At 40.5% G+C, this 22934-nt stretch overlaps 1 protein-coding gene across 1 annotated transcript in view; it reads right to left on the bottom strand.

Moving 5' to 3' along the window:
* Positions 1–1020: 1020 nt before the first annotated feature.
* The window catches only part of TAFA1 (TAFA chemokine like family member 1), a 209168-nt gene continuing 187254 nt past the window's right edge, over positions 1021–22934 (bottom strand). The window contains exons 4-5 of the mRNA XM_005420183.2: positions 6440–6564; positions 1021–1887 (exon numbers count right to left, since the gene is read on the bottom strand). Of these exons, the coding sequence (XP_005420240.1) occupies positions 1870–1887; positions 6440–6564 (143 nt within the window). The 3' untranslated portion in view covers positions 1021–1869. The remainder of the gene's footprint in view (positions 1888–6439; positions 6565–22934) is intronic.

Consider the following 22934-nt stretch of genomic DNA (forward strand, 5'->3'; position numbering starts at 1 on the left):
AGTGACAATTTCTGCCTCTTGAAGCATCAGGACTGAAGTGGTTACCCTGAAGGAGAAAGAAACTCAGTGGGAGAATTTCAACCAAATCTAGGATGGGAAGTGCAGCACTTCCCTGCATTGGATTAAAAGTGATCAGCATGGCCAAAGGCATCCTGTGAGAGACAGGTAAGCAGGCTGAAAGGAAATTGGAAATATTAAAGGGATGAAGCTGGACTGAACAGAACTAGTTTTACAATTCCCTATTCCTCCTTGATTTGGTAGCATTAGGCAGACTGAAGGGTAGATTGTGCAGACTTATGCGTGACAGCAAGACACCTTTCCACACCAATAAACCCCCTGAAATTAACTGGATTGCTCACAGAAGTGCCTGGGAATGTGAACTAGGCTCGCACATTTCAGCCCTCAGATTTGATCTTTCTTCAGCAATGCCAGGGCCAGACTGCCTGGTGAACAGCTACAGCTCAGCCAGAAATGGGACTTCAGCAGTGACTGGGTCAAGGACTCTGCGGACAGATCCTTGCTGAGGAGCATCTCAGATCAGCTGAACTCACCACAGCAAGAAACAGACTGAAAATAAACCGAAGGAAACTACTCTGAAAGTGAAGGGATCAGCCACAAGTTTGTGCTTGCCACAAACTGCTGGGCACTTGCTATGCCATGGAATTGCTGAATTGCTTATGTGAATGCTTTTAGCTGGTGGCAAATGCTCTCAATGAGAATTAGCCTGGCCTGCAATGAGGGAAACCTAAATTTAGGCAGTTCTTCCATGTGTGCTGTGGGGTAAGAGCACACAGCCAGGTGTCCACAGAGGCATGCTTAAGCTGAGGTGCCTGTTCACCAGTTGCAAATGGGCTCCTGAAACACCAAACCATACGAAAAACTCCCCTCACATACCAGTCTGGAAGGAAGTAGCTTTGTTGTTGTTTCAAAGAATTAGTGAGCCAACAATGCAAAGCTTTGGAGGTGGTTACTGGGTTTTTACTGGAGTCTCTAGGAGCTACACAAAGTCTGAAGACATTGTATGTACAGTACATCTTTAATAAGAAGGGAGCTCACAGTCTACCAAACTCTGCCAAATAAACTTTTAATACATACTGTACTTCACTCAGTAGTTGTCCATCTCTTCTTCATGGAATATCTAACAGCTCTAAAAATATTTTCCTGGAGGAGGATAGAATTATCACCGTTATATATCAATCAAGTATGGTTAATGAAGCAAAGCCAGCATGCTAGTATTGCACAAGGGGAAAAGCCTCCAGAACACAAAGTGGAACAACAAATGCCCTCAAAATTCTGCCGAAGGGAACAGGAAGCTCTGGATGCTGCATCGGTAGGATTCGTGTAGCTCTTAGGCGTCCTTGTACCACAGCAGGTCTGCTTTGCCTCTTCACTGCCACATTTCTCTCTCAAACAGGTAGGGAACTTCCAGACCATTGCAAAAAAGGAAAAAAAAATACAGCAGCTGCAGCAAAGTGTGGTACTATTCAATTTCTTGAAGAGTGAGGCTTTTATTTTAAAATATCATATATTAATATATATATATTTCTATATATATATATACTTTAACTGGTATAAAGTAAATTGTAGATCCAAACTTATACTGTTGCTTGTACTTTGCAATCTCAGAAACTTTAGCAAAGGAACCGCTTTCTTCATTTTTTATTTTCAGCTGTCAAAAATCAGGGCCATTATTTCCACCGAATCCTTTCTTTCACACAGTAAAGCCACTGTTGTTTTCTGGTAAACAGTCAAAGTGCAAATAAGAAATCCATTTGGCTTGGAAATGCTGAGATGGTTTTAAACTTTCAATACTTTGTCCTCATAAATCAGCAGGGCTTTCACTGTCTCCGTGCAGACGTGGGCGCTCTGTTAAGTCCTTGGGTGGATCTGCAGTGAGAAAATGGGAGTCAGTTATGCATAATATGTTATTTTTTAAATATAGTCTTTTGGAAAAGAAAGACCCAGGCTCTGTGGGATATAGCTGATTGATATAGCTGAGTTTAAATGCAATACCAGAGGGGTGTGTGTCTTTTAGCGCTGCAGGGGTGCAAAAATATGCAAGAGAGAGATCCTGAGCAAGATCCTGCCTCTGCCTTGGGAGAGACTGGATGTGCTTTAACCACCTGGGCTGGTGGTGCTGGACATCACAGAATCAGAGAATGTCTTGGTTTGGCAGGGACACCTTCCACTACCCCAAGTTGCTCCAAGCTCTGTCCAACCTGGCCTTGGACACTTCCAGGGGTGAGGCAGCCACAGCTTCTCTGGGCAGCCTGTGCCAGGGTCTCACCACCCTCACAGGGAAGAATTCATTCCTAATATCCAATGAATTCATTCCTAATATCCAATCTAAACCTCCTGTCTGTCAGTCTGAAGCCATTCTCCCTCATGCTGTCCCCTAATGCTCTTATAAAGAGTCTCTCTCCACCTTCCTTGTAGGAACCCTTCAGGCAAGAAGGACGAGCCAGGACAGATTCACCCCAGCTTTCCACCCTCCCCTTCCCAGAGCGATTCCAGGGACTTCTGCTGGACAAGACAGGCAGGAGCATCCATCCACCTTTCAGGTTTGTTGGGAACCCCTCCAACACACTTCCCCAGAGGGCAGCGCCCCAGCAGCTACTCCATCTACTCAACCTGTGTGAGACAAAACACCTTGCAACAGACCAAAACCCTCCCTCCTTGTGACCACCACCAAAACTGATCTGAGTGCTGCACTAATGCTGCAAGGGGAAACACCAATGCCCAGGAGATTTTTTAGGATGCTGAAGTAAGAACAACTGTCCAACAGCAGCAATAGTGCTCTCAAGGAAATGCTTTTGTTATGCTTTTGCTGTTCTGGTTCACCCAGATGAACACCATGAGGGGTTCAGCCCTTTGCCAGGCACCTGGGTAGGCAATGAAACTCACATTGACTTGAATACAGTCAGGCTTGGAATTAAATCAGGGCTACAGATTATTATCTAAGCACAAGGTGATTAAATACAGCAGTAAATATTAGAGCAAGAGAGATTTAGATAAGATCCAGCTGGTTCAAATTGAATGAAACTGAATCCCACCAGTTAAAACTGAAACAAATGGTTTAAACCAGATTAAACCAGTCAAAACCAGTTCAAATCAGATTGAACTGGTCAAAACAGGATAAAAATGGTAGACATCAGTTTAAACCAGTTCAAAACAAATCAAACCTATCAAAACCAGTTCAAACTGCTCAGAACCTGTTCAGAAAGGGTCAAAAAAAACTGGTTAAAACTGATCAAACCAGGCTGTAACACAAGGCACAGGAGAACTGGAGAGGGGCTTTGAGCTGAGCTCCTCTGCCCATTCCCAGCTGACCAACACAATAATTTCCATGATCCAGAATATCAGCAGCATCCGGCCCAAGCTGCTGCTCTCCTATTTCCACTGGTGCCAGTTGCTGTGCTGAAAGTGGCAAGGTGACCTCCAGCATGTCCTAGCACAGCTCCAAGGGCCCCACATTTTTAAGTAAAGCACTGAAAGTTCTTAAATAAATTAAAAAAAAAAAAAAGAAGGAGTGATGAGGGATTAAATGAACATTGAAACTGCTCCAAAAATTGAATGACAATATTATTTCCTTCCAGTGTTTGTCACCTGCCTGACCATCAATAGAAAACAAATCAATTTAAGGAAGCTGTGAGCTTTTATAACTTTGGCTTTAAAAACTTAATTAGTGAACTATGCTAAAGGGCTAAAGACAGAAAGAAATACATGAAAAGGAAGCAATGAGGAATATGCTGGTAAAGACTTCACTGAGTCTGTTGTCCACCTCTTTCTGACACTAATCAATATTAATCACATGTGAGACCCAACTGAAGTTATGCACTAGCATAGAAAATTATATATATTGTGTATATCCACGCATTCAGAAATAGAAATATATATATATACATATATGTATATATTTAAAAACATACACTGTATACATATATGTATATATATATATAAAACATACACATATGCTTATATGTGATTTAATTTACTGTGGGTCTGGAAGAATGTACTAATGGCTACCTTAATCCCAAGAGTCATAAATGGGAATGTTTTCCTTGTCAGGACAGCAGCTAATGTAAATGTATTTAGTGTAAGGAAAAGCCTTCATTAAAGCAGTTTACAGTTTACAGCCTATGGAGAGTGGCTGTAGCCTTTTGCCTAATCACCACAGAGAGAGCTGGGATGTTGACTGATTTGTCTTGTTTCTTCTGCATTCTTAACTTCCTTAACTACTCAAATTAGACACACATGGCCCAGTCTTGGAACCTGGGTTGTGGTCAGGGCAGATTACATTGTAATCTCATTCACTGCTGCTGCCTGAAATGGCAAAACAAAGAGGGAGAGAAAAAAAAAAGAAGCGTGTTTCAGGATCTGATTGCTTTCATTATTTTATATTTATATTCTAGAGTTGACACAGTGGTATGGATTGGAGCAAAGTTCCAGGGACCAAGAAGTAGAATTTCTCCTTAGAAAATGCAAGAGACAGTTGCTGAGCACATCATGTCATGTTGCCTTTGTCAATTGGGTTCTGTAATGATATTTTAAAGCAACAAAGCAAAATTCTACTGGAAGCAGCACCATAAGGTACTCCCCTCACAAGCTAATTAAAATAACTCCTGTGGGTAAATGAAGAAATATTTTTTCAGTTATGAGCACTCACTCTGCAAGTATTTAATTCAAATGAAATACAATAATGCATACTGAATAGATTGGACCATACATCTGCATATTAATGAAGCTCCTAAATTTCTAGCAATCACTTCCATTGCCTTAAACTAGTTTATGTGATGAGGACTGGGGGAGTTAAGAGAAGGACAGCTTCACTGAAGAAAGAAAATGCAATTCCTCAATTATATAACTTGTAGACAGATTGCAGAAGGGCTGAATTATTGTATAAGATACTTCATGCCACTTCTTAGTTCTACATCACTTTCTTCCATTTTAACTCCCCCCTCTCCTCACTGGAAAGGACATGTAGTGAGTTTGTGGCCTGGGATTCTTTTAATTTAACTGCAAGGCACATTTATTAGCAAACAGCCTTCCAGTGGTGCTGCAGTGGAAGAGATCAGCTGTGGGCACAGAGAAATTTGCAGGAACAGCACCACAGAAAGAAACAGAGCCAGGGAATCCCAGTTCCCTCCTTCCTTCCTCCTTGTCTCTGGGAGGTGACAAAGAGATCACATGGATCTTGTTTTTGGGGGCCACTTACTGCTTCCTACAAAGAAAACCTCCTAAGTCAGTAGGTGTCCTGATAATTTAATGTGTTGGTGTGGCAGAAGGCTCTGCTCCAGAAATGAGGGTTGCAAAACAAATAATTCATCCTGGGGTAGGTCCTGTGGAGGGAAAGAAAAGGATTCAGGTGCCAAGGGGATCAATTAGGGTAAAATCTCCTCCTTCAACAGGAGGCCTAGAAGACATGAAAAATGACTGGAGTTAGGATTGGAGAGAAAGGAAAAAGTCAGGAAATCACAACACTATGGTGCACATTCCTGTGAATTAGCAGCTGGGCACAAGTATGTAGAATTTCTTATCAAACAGGGAAAAAAATCTTGAAAATTCACTCTTTTTAATCTAGCAGATTTCAAAAGCCATTTTGAAATTCACAGAAAATGAAAATCTATGTATTTATAAAACACTTTGAGTTGACAACCATGTAATTTTCTCAGAAAAAATTCAATTGTGATACGAAAATTATGAAATTTAATTTGTTAATTAAAATTTTTGAATACAGGTATAGGTGACAGTTTCAAGACAATGGTTGTGAAACAATCACACAATGCAGAAGAAAAGCTAGAGTCTATTCCTGAAAAACACTTTTATCCTCAAGGTAATCCCATAGTGGGAGTTTAGGCAGCTCATTCACACCCTCCCTCTGCCTGTTCCTGGTACAGTGTGGTGAAAGCTGTTGTCACCTGTTGGCCTGTGCTACCTGAACCTGCAGCATCTCAAGAGCTGTCACTGATGAGTTCATGGGGCTGGAGCTGCTCTGAAGTGAGAGCTGCAGTGCAGAGACCTGAGTCTGCTCCAAAACACTTGTACAGATCTGCTAATCCAGATGTGGCCTGGAATGGATACAGGAATGGATACAGGATACGGCCAAGGAATGGATTTGGGATCCAGCAGATCCCTCTGAGCTCTTGTTCTTCCCTTTAGCCAGCAGAAAGGGACTCAGGGATGTGCATTAGGGGTATTCTGAGGTGACAGTGTCTGTAAGAAAGTGACCTGGCAATTCAGCAGCTCCAACCTGCTGATCACCAAGCCTGGACTCAGCTGACCAGCCTGACCTATCTGAATTTTCACCCAATTATGATGATCATGACAGTGGTCTTCAAGGCTCTTCCAGCAGGCATGATGGAAAAGACATGGGTGAGCAGTCATTAGTGATTCCCTTTCCTGTTAAGACCTCCTGGGTGCAGACAGAAAGGAGACTTACTCTGGTGGTCTTGATTTTATTGCCAGTTGCACACATCCATCCAGAATTATCAGGCAACGTCTTACATTCCTCTCCTTCTAGGCAGGGCTCCATCTCACACCACCACTTCCCAATCACTATAGAAGCTAAAAGAGAAAAGACAATGTTCACAACTGTGTTACAATGACCAAATCTAATTAAATAATATCTCAAGGCTCTAACACTGCAGTTAAAAGGCAGAGTGTCCCTTCAACTGGAGTTTAGCTGTAAGGATTTCACATTTAATTACTTGTTTGGCATCCTATATTGCCTAAGACAGTGCACTGCTTGCCACAGCCTCCTCACACAGGAGATCCTGTCTGCTCCTGTGCTGTGGCTGCAGGGAATGCTGTGATGGCAGCAACTCTGCTGCAGACCAAAGGACCATCCATCCTCACAGCCCCTCTCCCTGAGTGCCCATCTGATTTTCACAGGCATGTACAAGAACAAGGCAAGTCTGAACAGACTGTCCTCAGAATATTCTCCAGGCCTTCAGGACTTCTGGTTCAGTGTGCTCCACATAAAACGATGTCTGCTTTGCTTTCAGGACCTCCAGCTGGATGTTTTTTTTACCAAAAATCCGTCCAGAATTATTTGAACCCATGGAGACTTGACTTTCCCAATATGCCATCACAACTAGAAACAGAGGGTAAGGTAACTCTGCAGCAGAAGCTGCTTGTTGAAACACAATGATGAATTTTATAGAAACCATATTATCTCTAAAAGTAACTTCTAATTTCCAAATATTTAACATTGTAAATAATGGCAGTGTTTGGACCCAGCTGTTTGAATTTAATTGGCACATATGTTTACAACCTTGAATGTACCTTAATGAAGTTTCTTGCCCGGGAATTGGTATCTGACTGTATCCTTAGCTGTATCTTAATGACATTTTTTGTCTGGGGATTTTGATAAACTTTAGCTAACCTTGCAAGTGTGACAAGTTGACTCATGAGCGGCTCTTTCTGTGGTTTGCTTTCTCTGGCAAGAATTAATTTCATGGTTGCACTCAGGAAGCCTGTCAAAGCTTTCTGCACAGTCACTCAAAGAGAGATGCTTAACCCATTCATATCATCCCTCATGGCTGCTTCAAGCCCACAAAATACCTTTGAAGCAGCTGTCTACCTTATACATATATATATTAATATATACACACACCAGGTGACTGGCATTCTGCTCTGGAAAATGTCCTGTTGTGCATGCATTAATTTAAGGACATTACAGAGCTTATAATTAAATTCTTAAATATAAAATTGAATAGATATTTCAGTTTGAGGGGCCCTACAATGAACATATAGCTCTCAGTGTTGTCTTTCCTGGTTCTTCCCACAGCTTATATCTGATTTTTATCACATAATATATCATTTCTTCATATATACAAGACACAAACAAAGCCCTTTACACCTGTGCTGCCAAGGCAGTTTAATGATGCTACTCACACACCTGTTTCAGAAGGGCAGCATTAATGCTGCTAACAGCAGAGAAAAAAGATCTCTCTTTGCTATGCATGAAAAGGAAAGAGGGCTGAATCTGTGCTCTAATAATAGACTGTGCAGTGGGCAAACTGAAAAACCATATCCTGCTAAATACTGGCCTGCACAGCAATCATCAGAGCAGAGCATCCTCAGGATGTGTGAGAAGAATCCTGTGACATGGAATCAAAATGAGGATCATGATTATGCACTAGGAGCAGTGCTGTAGCATTAAATAACCACAGAGAAGGATCCTACAGTGCAAGGTACTAAACCCCACAAACCTAAACACCCTGGCCTGGAGAGTTTACCATGTAAACCAGAGATTTGAGGTGAATGCAGACTGAGAGGCAGCATGGAGAACCAATGCTGCTCCTAGCAATTACAGTGATCTCACTACTTTTTAATGCTGTTAAATACAGCCCAAGTATTCAGACGTTGACCTTGAAAAATAATCAAATGCAAAGTCAGTGCTGAACTCTAGTGGCAACTGACTCATGTAGTGGTGTATGGGTTTTAGTATATACATACATATTCTTATTGATTTATGATCACAGTGCAATTACACCCAAGTGCCCATCAGTGAGCACACTCACCTGGACTGAAGACCAGGCTCCTTTTATAATGGGGGAAATTTGCAGATGAAAAGTTCCTCTTTGTTTCTAATTTGTATGTAGGCAAAATCCTTTTTAAGTCTGAAGCACTATAAAGCTCACTGTGGTCTAGTCCTCAGCCCCATACCGTGGCAGGGGCATCCAAAACCCAAAGAAAATTACTTTCTTTGAATCTTGTGTTTATAGGTTTTCTCTTCTATTAAGAGCCTTTTAATCTTTAGGACCAGTTGTTTTTCTTGGGTACTGCTGATCCTTTGAGTTCTACTTGATTTCAAAGTTTTACACCTCCAGCTCTGTTCAAAGAGGGAGGAAAACACTTTAAAATGAATCACAGTTTGCAGCATTTGAGACTGGGCCCACCTGTAGGAGGAGGGGAGAAACCTTCCCCAGGGAAAGGATTCAGCTTTTCTATGTTTAGTTATGTCACTTTGAGATGAGCTGAAGCAGTTGGGTCAAATTGCTCAAATTAAGATGGTCCCCTCAGGGTGGTTTTTATTCAAGAACTCCCAGATCCCGAGGAACCTGAGCTTCTCAGTGATCCAAACCACTCATCCTGGGTGAGAATAGAGATCCCTGTTAATCACCAGCAGCACAGGCTGTGAGTGCTCACATCATGCTGAATTAGACACCTGTAGCATTCTGGAGTGCTTCTCATGGTGCTCTTCTCACTGTCTGGGGAATACACAAGCACAGGAGTTTCTCCATGCAAGGCTGAATTCACTGAGACAGATCCCTCTGCCATGGGGAAAGGAAAATGATGTGGAACAGAAGAGCTTTGACTATTCCTGCTTTGCTTGTGTTTTGTTTCAGTGCTTTTTGGTTTTTTGGTTGTTTTCTTTTTTCCCATCACCTTCTAGGTTAAAAAAGTGATTGTTTATATCTGAACTATTTTCAAGAAAATGCCTCTTTTATAAGAATATTTAACTCTTAACATATCACCAATGGAGCTGGGGAAAAAAGCAACTTTTTTCAGGAAGATCATGAGGTTTCTTTTTCAGCCTAAATCATGTTTTTCTAGTATCTTTGTTTGCGAAGCTATGGAATAATTTTGATCAAAATATTTAACTTTGATGTATTTAGTCTGCGTGGATTAACACACAGAAAAAGCATTTGGTTAAAATGGCATTTGCAAATCATGGGCTCCAAACAAATAAACTACAAATAAGAAATCTGAATATCAGATAGAATACAGGGAAAAAGCAATGGAATAGCTTATATTTTATCATGTTTACACAATTCTATTGCATTTTAAAATACATTTGTTCCCAAACATAATGCCCAAAGCCTTAGGCAGCTGCAGGGAACTGCCAGTTTAGGTTGGATTCATCCTTCAAAGTTCACAAGAACCTTTGGAGGTTGCACAAGGGTAGTGACCGTGCTCTGATTTGCTCCTGTGCATCGTCTAGAACACAAAGTTTTGATGCATGAAGGCAGCTGGCTGGGGAAAAGTTTTCCCCTTGAATTTCAGCATCAAAATATTCTATTAAGGGGCAGTAGAAATGCACTGAACACCTTCACATATCTACACCTAAAAGATCAAATCAACATGGAAACATTAATTGTTCAATCATCCTCCTCTTGAGTCAAACAAAGTTTGTAAATAATACACAATCCATTTGATTAAAGATGCCTGTTGAAACCCCTGAATTTATTATGTTTCACATTTCTCAGTCTTCAAGTTCTTGCATTAAACTGAAGTTACTCAGTTCCTCAAAGCTGTTCTACAGGTGATTAACAGGACATGGACAGAGAAATGTGCACACAAAGCCCAGACACTCACAGGCAATTGCTTCTGTTATTTTTGCTACTCCTGTCTGTAGAGAAAATGCAAATTCTTTTTGCTTTGTTTTGCAGATAAAATTCTCCTTAACTTTTCTGCATTTGTATTTAGGAAATTGCTTTAACAATATGACAGAGCCTATATGGCAAAAAGTATAAAGACATTATATTTAACAATGTAACAATAAGACCATTCTCACAGAGTAACAGATAACTTTAATTCATGTTTATGGAATACCCTGAAATATGAAACAGAGCAAAGTATCATCATGCATTTTTCAACAGTTTAGAGGGAACATGCTATGTATTAAAATGTTCCAAGATTGCTTCTGCAGTTGCCATTATAAAGCCACAGCAGCTCTCTTTTTGCCTGTGATAAAGTGGGCACGTTTTGTTTATATAGAAATAGAATACAAAGGAATGGAAATATTAGATTGTGGTTCCTCCTGGTCACAGGTATCGTGTTCCTGCAAGGAATAAGCAGCTCATTTTCAAAGCCAGTATGACACTCATTGCAGGATGGGAAAGTTTTCCCTGTAAGTACAGAGCATTCCGTTTTAATCTTGTTTCCACCAGCGAAGATTGATATAAATAAAATTTAAATAGAGAACACATTTCACAGATGTCAGAAGTGAAAAAGACTTTGTCAGCTTAATGAAAAGATATCAATTTTCTCCACTTTATTCAATATATTGTGAGTCATTTTCTAAATGGATTAGATTAAAGGAAAGTTCAAACTCCCTGTGAGAGATTCTTGCGCTGATGGAGATTTTGGCAATAGTAACAGCACAGAGGTGAGTAAAATCTTTCAAGCAGTTTGTCTTTTTTTTTTTTTTAAGATATAAACTAAAATGGGAAAAACAGTAACCCTGTGCTCACCCATTCCTTATACAACAAAATCTCAGAGAATGGAATGAGACATGCAGTTTCTCTTAGTTTATTGGGATGTCATGGGGAGCAGAATGAATTACAGGGGTGGGAACCCATTTTCTGGGAGGATGAGAAAACTGGACTGAAAGAAAGTGTCATCTGAAGGGTTATGTATTTCATAAACAGACTGAGATAGCAGCCACTCTGGGAGCTGTAGAGAAGAAATCTGGTAAGTTAAAGAATACAAATCCGAAACAAAAGATTTCAGGTTGAATATTGCTATCTGGGAGAAATGCAGGATGTTTCCTACAGGGAACCCAAACTATCAAACTCTCTGCTTTAATTCAATCTCACTCAATTTTAGAAGTATCAATCTAATGCTCCTGCAGTGCAATGCTTCACAGACTTTGATAACAGACCTCTCATAGCTCTGGGAAAATGGACATTTCTCCTGTTTAAAATACAAGCACAGTGCAATCGGTCTAGCAAGTGGTGTCTCACATCTTTAATTGCCTCAAATTCAGTCTTGCTGAGTTAATTCAATATTTTTTAATTGTAGTAAACATTAAAAAGACATCAGCATCCTAAACTGCTTTTATTTTTTTTCCCCTGAAGACTCTGATCTTTGTGATATTCTCCAGGCTTTTAAAAAATGTTCTATTAATTCACTGATAGAATTGAAAGAATTGAAGATTTTAATTTTTTTTTCCATTCAGAATTCCTGATTCTCCATTGCAAAATATTCAGCAGGTACAGTAAGATATTTTTAGGAGTGTATGACATGTCTGAACAATGCTGTGGGCTGCACCATTAAATATGAAAGGGCAGATTAAATGCAAAGAATCCATGAACAATTTCCTTTTAAGATCTGCATAAACCAGCAAATAAGGGTGCTAATTCTTGCTAACCAGCATGGGAAGCCTCACTAGAGAAAAACCACTTACATTGCCATCTCCTAGCAGCCAACATACTGCTATTAAATTAGGAAATTAGTAAATTAGGAAAAATGACATAAACACATTGTGTGCTTTCCTCGTAACAAGGTGACCAATAGAGGTGGGGGAGGCTAATGGCCTGAGAAACAGAACCTCCCAAGGTTTGTTTAATCCCAGCTCTGCTTCTCACTTTCTCTATTCCTACAGGTAAATCATCTTCTTGCTATACCAGTTTGCCATTTGCAATTTTATTTACTTAGAGGATGAGTTATTCTTGCTGTGTTTCCTTGTTTGTTTCCCTCTGTCTCTTCTGCCCTGCTGAACTTTAACACTGAACTGCAGCAGTTTGGGAATGACATTTTTTTCTCCAATTGTACAACTTGAAGAATGGGTTTCTCAGGTACTATGAAAATAAATTATAACATTAAAATGACGTGAAGTGCTGCCAGAAGGTCCTTAAGCACATTCCTGCCTTTGAGCTGAATGGAGATGGTCTGTTAAGGAGCAAATTTCACATAAAAAACAGATTTTGCCAAGGAATTTCTTGCTCTCAATGCTGTTCAGATTGGGAGAGTTAACTGCTGCAGCTTTGTCATTTTCCCATGTCCTTTTCTTTGCACCTCTGGAAACAACTGCTGCTCAGACATGTGGCTGAGAGGCTCCCACAGCTGAAGTGGGACCAGGATTCCTCATGGGTAGCACCTTTGTGGTGAGTCCACTGACAGTGACAGCCCCCAGGTCCTCTGGGCACCTGTAAAGTGTGCCCAGAGGTCCAGGGATAAAACACTGATTTATCAGCACACAGATAAAGCACCCAGAGTTTAAGGAGAACTGTAGAATTTGCATAACCATTTGCTCAGTTGGGAAGGGCTCAGCAGCAATGACAAGGAAAAGAAATCAAAATGTTTCTCAGCCGTTCATGGCTCAACTTGTGAGATCTTTTCAAAGTCTGGCATTTTAGGAAATACAAAAATGAAGCCAGCAAGAAGCTGTCAGGCTGGGACGCCTCTTGTGGCACTCCTTCAGGAGATGCCAGCAGGTCCCAGGCCAGTTGTGCTGGCAGCTGGCTCTCAACCCAGTTCCCATTTGATAATCCTGTACTCAAAAAGTGTGGTAGGCTTTTTTAAAGCTGTAATTATTCCACATTCCACTGAACTCAGACATGACTAAAGCTTGACACTTTTTCTCTGAAAGTCATGGATCATAGTTGACATTCTAACAGGAGCCTCAGCACATTATCTATCAGGAAACTTGATTTCTGCAAAGGAAAGGCAGAGCAAACCTCAACAAAACAGATTTTTGCAGATATCTGTGGCACAGAGAAAGGACATGAAATGATAAAATAAATAATGTATGATAAACTTGTCTCCCCAAAAGTGCATAGTGTATTCTGTGACCTTCCAGAGCGCTAGAACACAGTCCTATATTTTTTCTTGGAATTTTCTGAATTCTTGCACAGCAACATATATCCAAGGCGAGCATCAAGCTGCCAAGTTTGTTTCTAGTTTTAGGTGTGTGAGTTTATTGGTGGTTGACATAACCTCTGTGCCAAGAGAGTGGGGCATTTGAGAGTAACCTGCTGGCACTAATGAGTGCTAATGAGGCTGATGAGAACATGAAATCCAACACTCAGGTGACTGAGGACCACCTCTCAACCTGTCTGGGGTTCTTTTGTAGGTTAGGGACACCCATTGCTTCTATTTATTACTAAAGTTTGGAACTGAATCCACTCTTCTCTACAGAACAAGACTGACTGCAGGCTGCTAAAGTATTTGTGCAATGAAGCAATGTTATTTATACCCTCTTTGAATGGCTTCAGATAACCCAGTGCAAGTTTAATCTTATTGTCATCTATTCAATGAAATGCCAATGAAATCCAACATATTTATACATACTTGGAAAGACAAGAGGAAACTACCTATAAATATTCACAGACATGTTTTTGACCAGAGTTGAGGACTAATCAAATAATTATATCTCCATGCAACGGTAATTTTTCAGGAATAATAATTCATTAATAGAGTAAAATGAATGAGTTGAAATGCAGAGGGAGAAATGCCAGGCTGCTGGGATTGTAAATCTCATATATATATATATGTAAATATAGATATGTAAACCAACAATCTGTGTTTAGTGTGTTATCCAACAGTTACTGGAGAAGCAGGGGGAAAAAAACCCTCAGTTTTTGCAGTATTCAGACCAAATCTGGTGTCTGTAAAAGCTGCCATTTGCTCAAACATGAGCTCCTGTGCTGCTGGTGTTGGGTTTGGGGATGTGGAAGGGAAAAGCTGTGAAATGGGCTCGGGAGGGTGAAAGTCTATTGTGAAATTTTGACTGAACGAGGTGCCAGAATCACAGCCTGGCAGCAAAGCATTCTATGAAAGAACACTAGAAATGAATAAATTATATAACTGTAATGTATTTATAAGGCATAACAAAGCATGCATAATATATTGGAGGGTTATCAGTTATGAAATTAAATTCTGGTGTGCCACTTGGGTATAAATTGTGTTTTACCAAATACACATTACCAGAGAAACTCTTGTTAACAGAGAAGATTCCTGTAAAAAAATTCCTTCATCTAATCTACAGAAATTACTATTAATAATGTGATTATGTGCCATTAGTCAATGAAAACCACCTTTTTTGGTTAGTTTTTTTTCTTTCTTTTTTTTTTTGGGGGTGTATGCTTTTCCAGTAAAAAAATGGTTTTTGCTTTGGCTTTCTTTTTGAAATGCAAGCTATTATACTGTCCCTCTCCCTCTGTGAAAAAGACTAAGTTCCCTGTGCTTTAAATGCCCTGGCACAGGGTGTCCAGAGAAGCTGTGGGAGGTGTCCCTGCCCATGGCAGGGGGTGAATGAGATGGGCTTTAAAGGTCCCCTCCAACCCAAAGCATTCTGTGATTTATGGTTCTGTATGTCTCCTAAAATCTGGATGTCAGGGAGTCTTTGGGAAAAGAGACTGCAAAGAGGTATGAAGTACATGAAGCCACCTGCTATTCTCCCCTTAAAAAGGACGGGAAGAGGATGATAATCAGACCTGGAAGATTCCTGGAGCAAAATCCCAGGGAAGGGTGGGAGCAGCGCTTTGCTGGTGTCTGTACCCACCAGATATTTCAGTCCAGCTACAGAAATTTGTTTATTCAGATCTCCACCAGCCCAAGCCTACCCTGCACAGGGTCAGGTGCCCTGTGCTCTCAGTGCAGGGATGATTGCAGTAAAAGGAAAACCAAGGGAGGTTTCATTGTTCTGATGATGGCACTCTGAACTTGCACGTGGTGTTTGCTGCTCTGTGCACAGTGGTACTGAAAGGCAGAGCCTGCAAAATTCCTGAGGAGGTGGTTTAGTTAACTTGCAATTATCTCTGCTGGGAAAAGACAATAAGGTCCAAATTCTCTTCCATGAAGTGGGAATTGTTGTGGTAGAAATAGCACACCTTTAGAGCACTCCTATCTCCACAGTGCAGAAGAACACATTTTAAAATCTGTGTGGAGGAAGTTTTTTCCAAAGGTCAAGTTAAATGAGCCAACTGGAACTACACAAGGTAATTACTGATTTATTAAAGGTGTTGTATTCATTCAGCTATCTTTGTTCTGTGATGTAAGACAAGTCTAATTTTGTTTCAGAGATTAAAGGAACATTTGTTTTTTGTAAACAAATCCCTAGCTGCTATTACAAATTACATCATGCATAATCTTGACATGATAGATTGGGAGATATTTCAGTGCAACAATGCCAGTGCAATTGGAACAAGAACTGCAAGACTGAACAAAAACTGATGAATTGAGCACAGGATATTTTGTATTTCATATCATAGCTTAATTACAGCTTCAATATGCATGGAATAAGAGAAGTAACTCAATTATAAAAGCTCATCAGCAAGACTTACAAACAGTGAAATTCTAGTGTGGATATTAAACTGACCTTAACTGACAAGCTTTCCTTTGAAATTATGTTTTCCTTCAGTGCTCATAATGCTTATTTACTCTGAGACCTTTTACAGAGCTGAGAAGTCTTTTAATGGGCACTTGAAATTTCATGGCCACGCTGCTATTGGCACAGCTCATGTCTTTTTGCCTCCATTCAATTGAACTCTGAGTTGTATTATTTTAAAAGATCAAAACTCACTACTATTCACTGAGATATTTTTCCTCTCTCTTTTTTTTTTTTTTTTACCCTGGAAGAAGCCCTGGATTTCCCTTCTTCTAGGTAACTCTTTGCTATTAATAATTTATACAATGACCTTACCCTGTTGTCCTTAGAGGGAATAATCCCGAATTTATACAAAGATCATTTTTTCCATTGTAATGCACAAGATGTGCTCCTGAAAAAATAAGAAGGTGGAAGGAGCTGTGAGCCTCAGACTCCAGGTACTCCAGGTACTCCAGGAATATTTTTTCCACTCTGCTCAGGTGATTCTCAGCCCTAAGCTCTGCTCTCATCATTACAAAAGGGAGTTTGTTTTTCACAAACATCTGCCCTTGCTCTACTTGATCTCATTAATGCTCGTACAGAATGAATGTACGTGCAGCCTGAGCGTGCCCAGCCCAAGCTCTTCACAATTAGGAGCATGAATTAGTGGAAAAGGTTTTGCAGAATGTGTTCAGCTCTGCCAGTTGCAAAATGTATGCAAGCAGGAGCCCTGCAAAGACAAATAGCTAAACAAAGGCACTGGGAATTGCTATAGCTACCAGAAAACTGAATAGAAAGCTTTAGATGAAATGTTATGATTTTATTTTTTTTTTTATTTTTATAATACTCCCTTCCTCCATCATTTTAAAGCACTTTAAAACAGAACAAGGTTGAAATAGCTGGGTTTTCTTTTAAAATATTAATCTTCAAAAATACCTGATCAAATAGGAAAGATAATTGCCTAGTGAGCCCCCTAATTCTGGGCATTATGATGCAGTCCTTAGACTCCATATTTCTAATTTTCTGCTTTAACAGCGATCAACAACAGAAGAGAAGGTGGATGAACAAGAGAAGCAGGTCAGTAGAAAAGTGCTGGGAAAGATGTGAAGACTGGCTGTGAGTAACTGATCTGAACTGTCACTGCTCAGAGAGCTGAGCCCATCTCTGCAAGTGCTCTGGGGTTATCAACCATCACCTCAGTCACTCTGAGGCCTGGAGCCTCTCCTGCTCCATCCTGCATGATCACAGACTGACTGCACCAAAATGTCATGGGATCCACGTGGCGAGGTTCCTCAAACACAGCACAATTAACAAAGAAGCACAGGGTGAAGGGGTTCATCACCAGACATCTCCTGCTATTTAATCAATTTAATTATCCATTACCCAAATTCTGCAGAAACACTTCTGTCCTGACTGGCACCTGCCATTTATAATGTGCAATGTCCTTGACAGCCAGACATGACACAGAGAATGGGACCCAAAAGAAGGGGATGTCCACAAAGTGATTCCTACCTACCAGCACTGCAAAACTGAGAGCTCCAATAGGAAGCTTTCTTCCATCCAGGAAATAATTCCCAGGAAAGTCTATCCAGAGAAGTTTCTGCTATTCTGCTGCTGCCATTTTGAATATAATTTTATTTTTTCCATTTCATTTCATGCAAGAAATCCCTTTGCACTGCTCAGGCTGATCTGCCACAGACTCTCAGGGTTGATATCTTTCCCAGCACCACTTACAGTATCTGACTTCTCATTCGATCTGTGTGAGGGATTTCTCCTTTCACTTGCTTCACTTTCCTCACCTTAGCACCACTCCTGCCCCTTTTGTCAGGAATTCAGTCTCCACACCTGTGATCCCAAAGCTGAGGCTGGAAACTGATGGCTCCCCCGTAAGACACTGAGCACAGCTAAAGGAATGGTCTCATACTTGATGATCACATTTAGTGCAAATGTTGTTATCTCACTTTGACCTTTAAGGGCGGATTTTTATGTTTTTGCTGCTATTTAGAAAAATTTCTCCTATCCCAGACCTTGTGATGACAGGCAGCTGAAAAGGCTTTCTCAGAAAAGGCAATCATCAGAGCTCTTTAATTTAGCTTTCAATGAAGGGAGAATATAATAATTTATTATGAGCGCTTTTTGCATGGGCTTCCTCAAATATTTATAAATTCATTTAAATAATTAATACAGGAGTTTTAATAAACTGTTTCTATTCACAAAAGGAATGTAATTTGCAGAAAGGACAGTTCAGGTGCTAGGAAACACGGGTAGACCACATGAATTAAAAATAATGGTTTGCATCAAAAGTTTGTATGACCTTTTTACAAGTTCTCTAAGGTTGTGTTCCTGGGGTGAAAAAATGCTTCTATTGATCTGGATAAGCTGTGCACTACACAGGATATTTTAGGGAGGGAAAAAGAACATCTTTCTATCAACTTGGAGATTATCAAGATCAAAGTTTATCCAAAGAAACAAAATATATTATGCTAACTATGTCAGCATAACTCTCCTTTTTTTCCCTTTTTCCTTATTTTTTTTTTTTTTGAGACATCGTTGCTACACACTATTTTCAGGAAAGAGAAACAAGTTTTTTATCTACTGGAACATGTTTCCATTAATCACTACAGCAAGCCATTATTTAATCAAGCATAAGGTATCTAAATCAGCCTGTGATCATCCTAATACAGATAATAACAATAAAATCCTATTAACAAAAGCAATTACTTCACAGGAATGCAGCCAGTTAGAGCTTTCCCAGCCTGCCCAGGCATCCCTGATTTCCTCTCTCCACCTCTGGAGCTGAGTTGAGCACACAGCTCTTGTAGGATGTCAGATTCCACTCACTGAGTGTTGAAGGGGAGAAACTCTCTCCATCTGTTTTTTCCTTAGATCTTGTTCCATTGGGATGTGAGGGAATAGCTCGTGCTGAGGTGAAGAGTCCCTGGCATGGCAGGGCTGTGAGGCTGCAGGGAAAACCTCCCTGCCTTCTCTTCCTGAGAAACCAGCCTGGACCTGATGCTTGACTTGTGCCCTATGACCTTACAGCACCACCAAAAAAAAAAAAAAAAAGGGATTATTACATTCCATCCTTTAGCTGGTAAGTAATTGCTGCTGCTGGCCCAAGGCAGGTCTCTCAATATATGTGTGGATGTGCCTTTCATCCTGGTATCATTTATCCTCTTCAAGGTCACCTTTAAACTCAGCATGGAGCGCCCCAGTGCAAGGGGCTGGACACAGCTCTTTGTGAAGCAGCTCCAGGAGCTCCTCCTGCTCTGGCTCTCCCTTATTCCCTTCAGATACCAACTGCTTGCACTGCTCCAGGCAGCACCAACTCAAAGTCACATGAACACAAACTTTTCACTCAGAAATAGGAGGAGGAAGGGAGGCAGACTTTTCCCCCCTCTCTTCTTTTTCCCCCCACCCCATCTCTGTAAGCACTAAAACCCCCCACACCATCGCATTTAGAAAGGCAATCACAGCTATTTCAAACACCAAACAAACCCAAGCTTATCTTGTAACTTCTTCTGCTACTTAAAACTCAGGGGTGCTATGTTCTGCAAACACCTCCTCTTTGCATAAAGCACCAGCAAGCTCCAGCTCCAAGCCTGGAGAGAGCACTGGCAACTAAACCAAGGCAGACAGCAGGCAAGGAGAGCAAAGTATGCAAATTTCACTGGGCACACTATAATTACTAATTCATAGCAGAACTGATCACAGTATTTCACGCTTATCCCATGTAATTCAGTCACAGCAGTATTCATTTTACTATTAATTTTAATAGGATAATTACCTTTATAAAGAAGAAAGAAACTACTGTTGGAGGGTCAGATCCTCAGGTGGGGAAGATATGGTGATTTATGCTAGCTTGATGAATTTTGTAATCTTCCTTTTCCCTTCCTTTGAAAGGAATTCGGTGATTGACTAGTTGCCAGACTTACTGAGATAATCTATGCTAAATGAAGCAAAATGAGAAGAAATGGGGAAGCAAAGAGGTGCAAACACTTAATGGTAAAATTTACATATCTGCATTTGAATGTTTATGTGTATGCTTGCCTGGCAGATACACACACACAGAGACACACACGTGCCCAAACAGCCAGTTCCCAGTTCATTCCAAAACAGCCAGTTCATTCCCAAAACAGCCAGTTCATTCCCCAAACAGCCAGTTCCCAGTTCATTCCCCAGCCAGTTCCCAGTTCATTCCCATTCTGTCTGGCAGCAGAAGCAGTTCCCATAGTGATGACACAGACTGCTGAATTTATAATGCTTTGTGTCCAAATTCTGCTTTCCAAAATGACAAAGAAGTTGGGATTCCAAGAACATCCTGTTTGGATATTAGCAGACAGGAGGGTTTAGAGTATGAGCTGTATTAAACACCTACAAAATAAGGAGCAGGCAGCTATACTATTATCTCAAGAACTGAGAGAGATATGTGAATCACTTAAAAATTTTGCTCTTGGTCACCAGAAAGTTTTGATAGGAATACTTCATAACCTGCAGCTTCCATAGTTCAGGTATTTTTGAGAATAAGCTTAGACCTCACTCCCCTGCCACTTGCTGCCCTCACAGATATTCTGTCTTTTCTCCTGTTTTTCCAGACATTCTTGTTTCCTTGTCTTTTTTCTTCATTCTCCTGGCTCATAGGAGAATGCCTAACCTGTCTTTAGTCTGGAATGGTGTGCCAGAGAGGGAGCAGAAGTTAGAACTTGCCACCAGGAGCTGCTGGGGAGCTCCTGCATCTGCCTCTGGCCATTAAGCATCTCCAGGTGCTGTAATTTAGATACTTCAAGGTGCTGCATTATATTATAATGAATTGCTTTGTGAATTACTACTGAGATTAATTGAATTAATGGCTCCATTCTGGAGAATGTGTCCTCTTGTTGTGATTAAGATAATGCACTGCTTGAAACACAAGTTAGAATACATGTCAATTTTGGCAGTCAGCAGTGCTGTCATTTAAGTTTTTTACCTCAAAAAAAAAATCAAGATAATTGTTTCCTTTCTCTCTGCTAGGGTTTTAAATTTGAGTATTTTATTTCAGGGTTCTGTTTAAATTGAAACTACTGCAGCATTATATGCAAAGAGAAACCAATCTCAGAGGGGGAAAAAAAGAAGAACCAAATATAGATTAAAAAGCTGCCTCTCCAAAGGTTTTGAAATATGAGAAGCCTGGCTCTGCATGTAAGATTAATGACAGCTACGTGTGTGATGAATAGTTCAGCTGAAATCAGGGGAAAGTTTTGCCCTAAGTATCTGCTGTTCCAAATGTTGAAACCCTGATATCACCCAGCCCTGCAGCAGGAGCGCTCTGCATCCCAACTGTCCTGCTCTGCACAGACAAATGAACAACAGAGGGAAATAACACCCATGCCTGTAATCAACTCACATCACTTCATGACAAAAACATAATTTCTCTCCCTGGATATCTCTTTTTCATTATTTTTATGTGTGGTAATATATCAGCTCTGTTGGTTTATTAAGAAAGGCAGATAGGCAGTGGTGGCAGAAGCTTTGCTCACATCGTGGCTCATGAATGGAGCTATTCTTGTACTTTAAATTGTCACTATTTTCCTAAAGAATAGACAAAATGAATATTCAGTTACTGTGCATTCAGGGCCTCAATTTGTAGCCAGGGAGCATTCAGGGCTTCAGTTCTGTGTTGGGAGCTCATGGGGAGATCTTCCAGCTCTGCCTCGCAGGGAACAGCAGCTCTGGCCAGGGAAATGCAGAAGAGCTTCTGCAAGGAAGAGTCTTTAGTGGCTGATGTGCTTGAAAAATTTGTATTTTAGTATGAATGAATAATTCAAACACGATCAGATTTTTTTCTATTAAAAAGCAGGTGGAATAGTAAAATTAGGACAGCTTTTGGCCTCCAAAGGCTTCTGTATTAATGGGGAGGCTCATGCTGCAGCCAAGTTGGTGTCTCATCACACCAGAGCAGCTTCCTGTGCCTTTTCAACACTTCTACTGCAAGGATCTCAAAGCTCTTTTCAGGCCCTACCTTAACATTGTAAAATCCTGCCAAGGTAGAAGGAAAAGCATATTCTTCTCCTTGGATCACTGTGGATTGTACAAGCTGCTCTGCAGGACATGGGGGAAAATGGTAAAAATATTGGTTTATATTTGTGTTCTCTGCCAGAGAGTGAAGCAGAGGCAATCATTCCCACTTTTTGTGGGCAGTGGAATAGAAAGGAGCTCAGGAGTTCCTGAAGAACAGATGTAAAATTTTATCTTATTAAGAATAATACTAAAAAAATATCTGACCCCAGAGAAATCTCTTAATGTACACATGTGCATTTCTTATTACTGTGTGGGAGGAAATTCTTCAAAATATATATATATAGAAATACATATAGAAATATATTTTTACACTCATTTATTTGGTCTTAATTTCAAATGGAATAAATATGAGAAAATGAATTGTATAGATGGTGCTTTTTTGATTTAAATTGTAATTTTTAATTTAGAAAACTACAGAGGGCAAGTAGTTTAGGTGCCCAAACACAGAATTTAGGTAACTCACTGGAAGCCCTCAGTCTTTGAAGGTGAGTTCTAGAGGCACTAAGGGGAGAGGGAGGAGCAGGCTGTGTCTGCAGCTCCAGCAGTGCAGCAGAGCTGCATTTGTGCTCCTCAGCAGCCTGCAGCACCCACCAAAGCATCACTCAGCACGATGCCAAATGGCTCCCCTTGATGTACACCTGAAAAAACTTCACAGGATGGGAAAGAGGAGCATCTAGACAAAGCTGTGAAATGGATTACACACCAATATATAACTATACCTACATATCTAATCCTGTGTTTTCTTCTTTCCAGGGTGCTGAAAGAGATGAGCAAGAGGGACACACAGAGATGCTGGGAGAGATCACAATGGAGCCAAATCCCAGCAGCATTTCAGCAG

This window comes from Geospiza fortis, unplaced genomic scaffold, assembly GCF_000277835.1.
Source record: "Geospiza fortis unplaced genomic scaffold, GeoFor_1.0 scaffold70, whole genome shotgun sequence".
Lineage (NCBI taxonomy): Eukaryota > Metazoa > Chordata > Aves > Passeriformes > Thraupidae > Geospiza > Geospiza fortis.